The sequence below is a fragment of the Salvelinus alpinus genome, chromosome 6 (genome assembly GCF_045679555.1).
Source record: "Salvelinus alpinus chromosome 6, SLU_Salpinus.1, whole genome shotgun sequence".
NCBI classification, from domain to species: Eukaryota; Metazoa; Chordata; class Actinopteri; order Salmoniformes; family Salmonidae; genus Salvelinus; species Salvelinus alpinus.
Window position 1 is genome coordinate 70,885,894 of NC_092091.1, and position 7,951 is coordinate 70,893,844.

Here is a 7,951-nt window from a genome sequence, read left to right on the forward strand (position 1 = left end):
GGAGGCCCTCACCTCCTCCCTGTAGGCTGTCCTGTTGTTGATGTTGTTAGTAGTCCAGCCTACCACTGTTGTATCCTCTGCAAACGTGATGATTGAGTTGGAGACATGCATGGCCACGCAGTCATGTGTAAACAAGGAGTACAGGAGGGGGCTGAGCCGCACCCTTGTGGGGGTCCCCTGTGTTGAGGATCAGTGGAGTTGTTGTTTACCTTCACCACCTGGGGACGGCCTGTCAGGAAGTCCAGGAACCAGTTGCACAGGGCGGGGTTCAGACCCAGGGCCCAAAACTTAATGATGAGCTTGGATGGTACTATGGTTTTGAAGGTTGAGCTGTAGTCAATGAACAGCATTCTTCCATAGGTATTCCTCTTGTACAGATGGGATAGGGCAGTGTGCAGTGCGATGGTGATCGCGTCATCAATGGATCTATTGGTGCGGTATGCAAATTGCAGTGGGGTGTCAGGTAAGGTGGAGGTGATATGATCCTTAACTAGTCTCTCAAAGCACTTCAGGATGACAGAAGTGAGTGCTACGGGGCAGTAGTCATTTAGTTCAGTTACCTTTGCTTTCCTGGGTACAGGAACAATGGTGGACATCTTGAAGCAAGTGGGGACAACCGACTGGGATAGGGAGAGATTGAATATGTTTGTAAACACTCCAGCCAGCTGGTCTGCGCATGCTCCGAGGACGCGGCTAGGGATGCCGTTTGGGACGGCAGCCTTGCGAGGGTTAACACGCTTAAATGTCTTACTCACATCGTCCATTGAGATGGAGAGCTCACAATCCTCGGGAGTTGCCGTGACCCGCGTCGGTGGCACTGTTTTCCTTGAAGTGGGTGAAGGTGTTTAGCTTGTCCGGGAGCAAGACGTCAGTGTCCGCGACGTGGCTGGTTTTCCCTTTATAATCCGTGATTGTCTGGAGCCCCTGCCACATACGTCTTGTGTCTGTGCCGTTGAATTGCGACTTCACTTTGTCTCACTTTGACTTCACTTTTTCTGTCGTTTTGCTTGTCTGGTTGCCTTATGGAGGGCATAACTGTACTGTTTGTACTTGACCATCGTCCCAGTCACCTTGACGTGGTTAAATGTGGTGGTTCACGCTTTCAGCTTTGCGCGAATCTATCCACGGTTTCTGGTTAGGGTAGGTTTTAATAGTCACAATGGGAACAACATCCCCTAGACACTTCCTCATTAACTCAATGTTATTCTGAGGCAACCCGGAACATATCCCAGTCCGTGTGATCTCTGACTTCCTGTCTCCCCCATGTCCCTTTTTAAAGATATTTACCTGAACTCTGTGGCTCTGCTTTAAATGTCGGGGCCTTTCCAGTTTGGGGGTTTGGAGTCATTTGGATTTTTCAGGGGAGTTGTGAATCTCTTCACTCGGTTAAACTCCAACCCAGTAGTGGCTCGCATTGTGTTCCTTACCTGTGTGTTATTGTAGCTAGGTAGTTATGCATGCTCCGCTGGCGGCGTCAGAGTGCCAGTGGTGTTGACGTGAGGCTGAGCCGCTGCGTTACCCTGGCTTGATATGAGGTGAAACCTCAGTGTTCCGCCGGGGACAGGGGAGCAACACGATCAGCCCCCCTCACCCTCCTTTTCCCTTTCTCTCTACTCTGCTCTCTCTCTCTCTACTCTGCTCTCTCTCTCTCTACTCTGCTCTCTCTCTCTCTACTCTGCTCTCTCTCTCTCTCTCTGCTCTCTCTCACTCTGCTCTCTCTCTCTCTGCTCTCTCACACGCTGTGTCATTCTGTTTCGTTTCTCCATCTCTTTCTCTCCCTCCCTCATCTTATTTCTCTTATCTGTCTCCATTTATCTACCCCCCCTCTCTCTCTCTCTGCCTCCTTTCTCTCTGGCGGTGGGTTGATGGAGTGATTTCGATGGGATGCTGCGGAGGCAGGCGGGGGAGCGAGGAGACGTGGAGCTGTGCTAATTGAGCTGCCTTTGTGCCTGGTCACTGCAGTGAGCCAAGGCAAGGGACCTGGGAGAACGAGGGAATCTGAGAACGCACACATACTCTGTCTCAGACACACAATGCAAGCAGCACTCAAGAGTCCCCACCGCCAAATAGATCGATAGCGCAGGACTTAACAAAACGGAGACATGGCGAGCGCCCACATCAGGGTCATTATTGTGGAGAGTGGAGCATCACACTTCCATCCAGGGACTGATCAATGACCGAATATATGGATCAACATAAACATCTTACCCTCCTTTCTCTCACTGCCTCAGCCTTCTACCTAACAAACTGTCATGTTTCTGGACTAGGGAAGCTTATACCTTTTGCACAATATCGTGCCGACCCAAAGCAAACTGTGTTCGCTCGATAATTTATTTTAGCAGTGTCCCTTTTTAAATTTTTTTTTGCATGGTTCAAGTGACTTTGGTATATGTGTAACCCGGCTAGCTCAGTGCAGCGTGGTTTGGCATGGCTCGTTGGGCTGTCATGTGAAATGCCCTCTGTTAAAGTATCATGTTTCAGGAGATTGGTGGTGGAGTGAGCTTCAGCACAGGGTTCCATGTTGCTTATTGTTTTTTTCTTGCTCTTAGAATGTAGATCCTGGTTATTGGACTAATACAGTGCGGCACTCCCATCTATTTCTTTCACATTCTTATTTTGGGGTTTAATTTCAAGGATCTGCTCCTGGTGGAGGTTCTTTCCCATGGCTGGGCCGCTTCTTAATTACGTGTGAACATGGAAATGCGTCTCGTACTGCAGATTAGTTTTAGGCTCCTCTCCCACTTCTCTCTCTCTCTCTTTCACACTCTAGCTGTCTGCTTCAGCTCTGTAGCTCTTTCTGTTGCCAAGAATCTCTGTCTCCCTTTCTCCACGTTTCACTCCAAATTTCACACACATTTTCACTCTTTCAGTTTGTATTAGCCGACATTATTCTGACACTCTCCTTCATTCATAGATAGTTTGAGACGTTTGTGGGAACCATGTGTTTGTAACCTTCACAACCTTGCTATATTCTCTTTCAGTATGTTACGTCAATATTTGTTATAGCATGACACGTTATGATGTTGGCTAACTCTCTGTTACCTGCGTTTGGACCTGGTCCATTCTCCTGGATTCTGCTGTGTCACGTCCTGACTTCCATTCCCGCCTCTATTCCATCCAGAGGAGAAGCTTTGAGGACATTCAGTAATTTCCATGTTGTCTGTCCAGTGTTTCATTGAGCCTTTTTGTAAAGCCAACAGGCGACAGTAGCGTCAGCTTGCTAGTACAGAGATGGTGGGAAGTAGATGTGGGGGAATAGGTTCCTGTAAGTGTGGGGTTTAGCCTGCGTTTTAGCCCACTTCAAATAATGGTAAACAGACTCAACCAAAGAGCAGAGAGGAAAACATCTCAAAATGTGTTAATTGAATAAATAAATAGATGGTTTGGTTGAACCTTACTAATTGAATAATGTTGCCATAAGTTGTACTTTAAATGCTTTCCTGGTTGGCTGACTGTTACACTGAGGGGGTGGTAGTCTGTAAATTCCATTAACTGGGCCTGTCAATTAACCTACCTAAAGTGGTAAAGTGGCATTTTTTCAATTAGCCAGCTAAATACTGTAGGAATTTGTAGGAATGAAATATGTATTTTCTAATTGTACAACTGCTTACTTTCTCTATATACTTTAGGAATTCATACTGTAGGAAAGCGGTGTCTCGCGATTTAATGTAATGAATGCTTTCCGTCTAATGAGTTGAGACATTACTGTGTTTGTGTGGGTTTTGTAAAGTGGAAAGGGGCAGGTGACATAACGCACCAGAGAGGTTATGATGAAACCATTGTGCAGTTGTAACTCATTTTGATTGCCTCGGTTGCTCTAGCATTAGCGTTTACAGGACGTCAATCCTCCTGTTATTGTGGCCTCTAAGACAACGTACTGTATTAGTGAGCTTCTCTGAGAATATATTAGAAGCTGTTCTACTATGTAGGCGATGGGGTGTATTGTAATTCCATGGATGAGTAGGCCTGTATTCAGTGATGTTAGTGTTTGGCCGTATTGATAGAATTGTAGCCTTCCTCCCTCTGCCTCATTGGTTGGACTGACTCACTCGCTGGTACATCAATTAGTTGGTTGTTGTTACACAAGTGCTTAGCGGTATGCTTGGCCGCTAACCCATCACCTGGTTCACTAACACAGTGCTGGATCTCTACCCATATTCCCTCTTGAGCTCCGATCTGTGTGACTTTCTAGTGAAACACCTGTTTTCTGGTGGGAAAATGGGCATTTGCATCCTTGTTTATTGTTTCAATATAATGTTGTATTGTTTCAATATAATGTTGTATTGTTTCAATATAATGTATTGTTTCAATATAATGTTGTATTGTTTCAATATAATGTTGTATTGTTTCAATATGATGTTGTATTGTTGTAATGTTTCAATATAATGTTGTATTGTTTCAATATAATGTATTGTTTCAATATAATGTTGTATTGTTGTAATGTTTCAATATAATGTTGTATTGTTTCAATATGATGTGTTGTAATGTTTCAATATAATGTTGTATTGTTGTAATGTTTCAATATAATGTTGTATTGTTTCAATATGATGTGTTGTAATGTTTCAATATAATGTTGTATTGTTGTAATGTTTCAATATAATGTTGTATTGTTTCAATATGATGTGTTGTTGTAATGTTTCAATATAATGTTGTATTGTTGCAATATAATGTTGTGTACCTGGTATATCTCACATGGCAGTTTTGCTGACAAAATACAGAAGGAAAGTTGAATAAATTGTATGTTGCTGGATCTTTTGTTATATGCATGAACGGGTGATTGAATGAATACATAATTTGCGTACCAATATTTAAGCTCATCCCACGTAGGATTATATGACATACTGTATCATAGCAGCAGAATTGGCTAGCTACTTGTTTTTAATGCAGCCCACATCTTGGTTATTTCAGAGTACCTAGCCCTAAGACACTCATCCACCTCCTCTGTGAAGAGTCAGTGATTATACTCATATTGAAATATCACATTTCCCCTCCTCTCTCTTCCACTCCTCTCTGCTCAGAGTAAAGTGATTTTTGGTTTCAATCAGACACCACCGTTTCCGTCGAGCTGAGAGAAAAAACACACAAAAAACAGCTAATTGGTTATGGGGATTTCCGGGGACTATTTTTTATGTTGTGAATTATAAATGATAGTTGGTTTCCAAAAAGGAAGTGGCTGTCACTCCAGTGTAGTGGGGCTGGCGCGGCCCCAAATTGAAATGACGCGCTGGTTCCCCCTCACTGCGGCTGGAGCTTCCCGTAATTAAACGCCTCATTGTTGCATCATGGGAATTTTGGGGTGAATATTTCATCATGGTGTAGTGATTATTTGGGTGTTTGGTAGGGAGGTGGGTGGTAGGTACTGGAGGTGTCTTTAACCTCGGGACTCAGAGGAAATTAGACGTGGGGATAACTAAGGTATGTTTGGGTTGAAGAAGTGAGTGGTTTGACTGCTCAGCTGTTGTGCTCTTTTTACAAACAAAGTGTTCTTTGTGAGAGAAAATAAAGATTCTAAGGTGAAACCCGGGCCACCTTAGACAACATACAGTAGGCCTCCTGGTGCCCCAGTGGCCTTGTATACTCTACTCACATTTTCTTCCTTGGTTTTAAAATGCTCAAAAGAAGAAAAAGAGAAATGTAGCACTTTTCCGTTCACCTTGGTAACTGTTGCTAACCGTTTGCCTTTGCTCTTTTCGTTTCTCCTACAGAGGACACCAGTCAACAATGGCGAGGCATTCCGGTGGTTCTTTTAGAGCGCCCGACCTTAGTGACATCAACATGCGGTCGGAGGTCCAGTTAGAACTCTGATGACATCACTGCAGGAAGCACTGGGGGCTCAGAGAACCCAAACAACCTCCCAGTTTTTAAACCAGGAGGAAGAAACTCTCGAAAGATGAAACGATAAACATTATGGTGTTGGTTTTACTCTGTAATTTCCTTTCCTGTGTAATTATTGTACCTTTTGACAGTATCATAATGTCTATTTTCGGTGTATATGAATGTGTTTCAGTGTCGTTTGGCTGTAAAGTTTACAGTCAATCTTATGTAAAGGACTCAATAGACAATCATCACCAATACGTCAACAACAAAGATGGCCGCTGCTGGGATTGATCATGTGATCGTCACACACAACCTTGGAGCAATAATCTTTAAAGTTGATTATTCTGCTTGTGTTTTCCCTTTATTTCCCTTTTCAAATTATTATATCAAAGCTGAATTATTTTGTATTAAATTTGTCATTTTTGTTTAATGCTTGCATTTCCTGTTTGTGTGTGTGCGCCTCTGACTGAGGGAAACTATAAGGTCCTCTTTGGTCAATGTGATGTATCATATAAGTGACACACAATGCCAGAGAGAACGGCATTATTATTTAGATGCTTTCATTTGGGGTTTCTGTCCGTTTTTGTCCAGCACGTTACGAAACAGGGCACATTGTCTTGTGTAGCGAGTTGTACTTTTGGGGAAAACAAAAAGGGGCATCGTTGTGTTACAGTTACTGCACAAAGTGGTGGTTGCGAGTCAGACTGCGTTTCTCTGTGGTTTTGATACACTTCAAAGATGGTGTTATGATTAGCTTTTTCATGTAACTGTTTCGCCTCCTGACCATCTTCTGGTTTTTGTTTGAAATACAAAGGTCATCTTATAGGTAACACTATACTTAAATCCTGCAGGTATAATGCTTCATTACTTATATCCTGCAGGTATATTGCTTCATTACTTGTTATAAGCAGGTATAATGCTTAGTTGCTTGTTTATAAGCAGGTATAATGCTTTATTGCTTGTTAATAGCAGGTATAATGCTTTATTACTTGTTATAAGCATGTAATATCCGTTAAAGTGTCTTATGAGGTTTATGATATATACTTGCAGACTAAGTAAAGTGTTACCGGTTATTACACCCAAGCTGTCTGAAAGGTAGTTATAAATAATACTAGTAGGAATTCTGAGGTTAAATTAACATATTAAAATGGAATATAAAGTCAACAGTACAGTTAACATATCTGACAACAGTTATATACAATATAACTGATATATGTTCACTGTGAGTATGTCTGACTACAGTTATTCTGGAAGTACGGGACTTTCCATACCTTTCTCCTGCAGAGACCACAATAACAAATGCAGTAGTCTGTTGAGCTGAAGCAAAAAAGTGAACACATTCCAAAAACGACAAAATGATTCAATAAATTACTCATTGTCTTCAAAACCCTATTGTTGCATGTGTAAATGTGTTTTGGTTTTAAAGATTAACAAGAATTTGTATATTGTTGTTGTGATGCTTTTATGTGTTAAAATAAAAAAAGAACTAAAAAAAAAAATATTTTGAATGTCGACGAATAACGCAACATTTTTATCCTCACATTGTACAATTAAATATTGGATTATGATTCACCTGCAATGTTTTTCCCTCTCTCATTTGCTGCTGCTACGAAGCATCACTCAAACAACGAGGAGAGGATATATAAACGGCATTGGTTGCATCCGTAGTCACGTCTCCCCCGGAATACTAAAATGTCGCATGGTGGAAGAGAGTCATTCCCAGAGGCAGCAGGCTTTAAAGAACTAGTGAAATCCCATGTGGTTTGTCACACTGGTAGGAGGAGGGGGATAGGGGGGGGCGCTTGAGATGGCTTGTGCAGCCCGAATGATTTCCAGGTCTGGGGGGGGGGGGTTGGCGAGAGTAGTGCGGGGGACAGTGGAGGAGGGGGTAGAGGGGTGCATTCGGGTTTGCTGTGGATTACTGGGGTCGCTGAGGAGACGGAGGGAGATGAAATCATCCGGGACCGACTTTTTCCTCCTCGGTAACGAAACCCACGCAGCCGTAACCTGCGTCTTGAGCTGCTGGCGGCAAAAGGCCTGAGAGAGGAGAGCTACATTGGAAATCGTTCTGCGTGCATTCCGTGGCAGATGCGTCTGTGTGGCAAATCCCCGCCACCGCCGGTGATGGGAAGGT

General features: G+C 43.1%; 1 protein-coding gene across 7 annotated transcripts in view; it reads left to right on the forward strand.

The window, feature by feature from the left end:
• The window catches only part of cxxc4 (CXXC finger 4), a 29,030-nt gene extending 21,714 nt beyond the window's left edge, over nt 1-7,316 (forward strand). For all 7 annotated transcript variants that reach the window (XM_071407730.1, XM_071407732.1, XM_071407728.1 and 4 more), the window contains one exon: nt 5,706-7,316. In XM_071407730.1, coding sequence (XP_071263831.1) covers nt 5,706-5,750 — 45 coding nt within the window. In that variant the 3' untranslated portion in view covers nt 5,751-7,316. The remainder of the gene's footprint in view (nt 1-5,705) is intronic.
• The last annotated feature ends 635 nt before the right edge of the window (nt 7,317-7,951 follow it).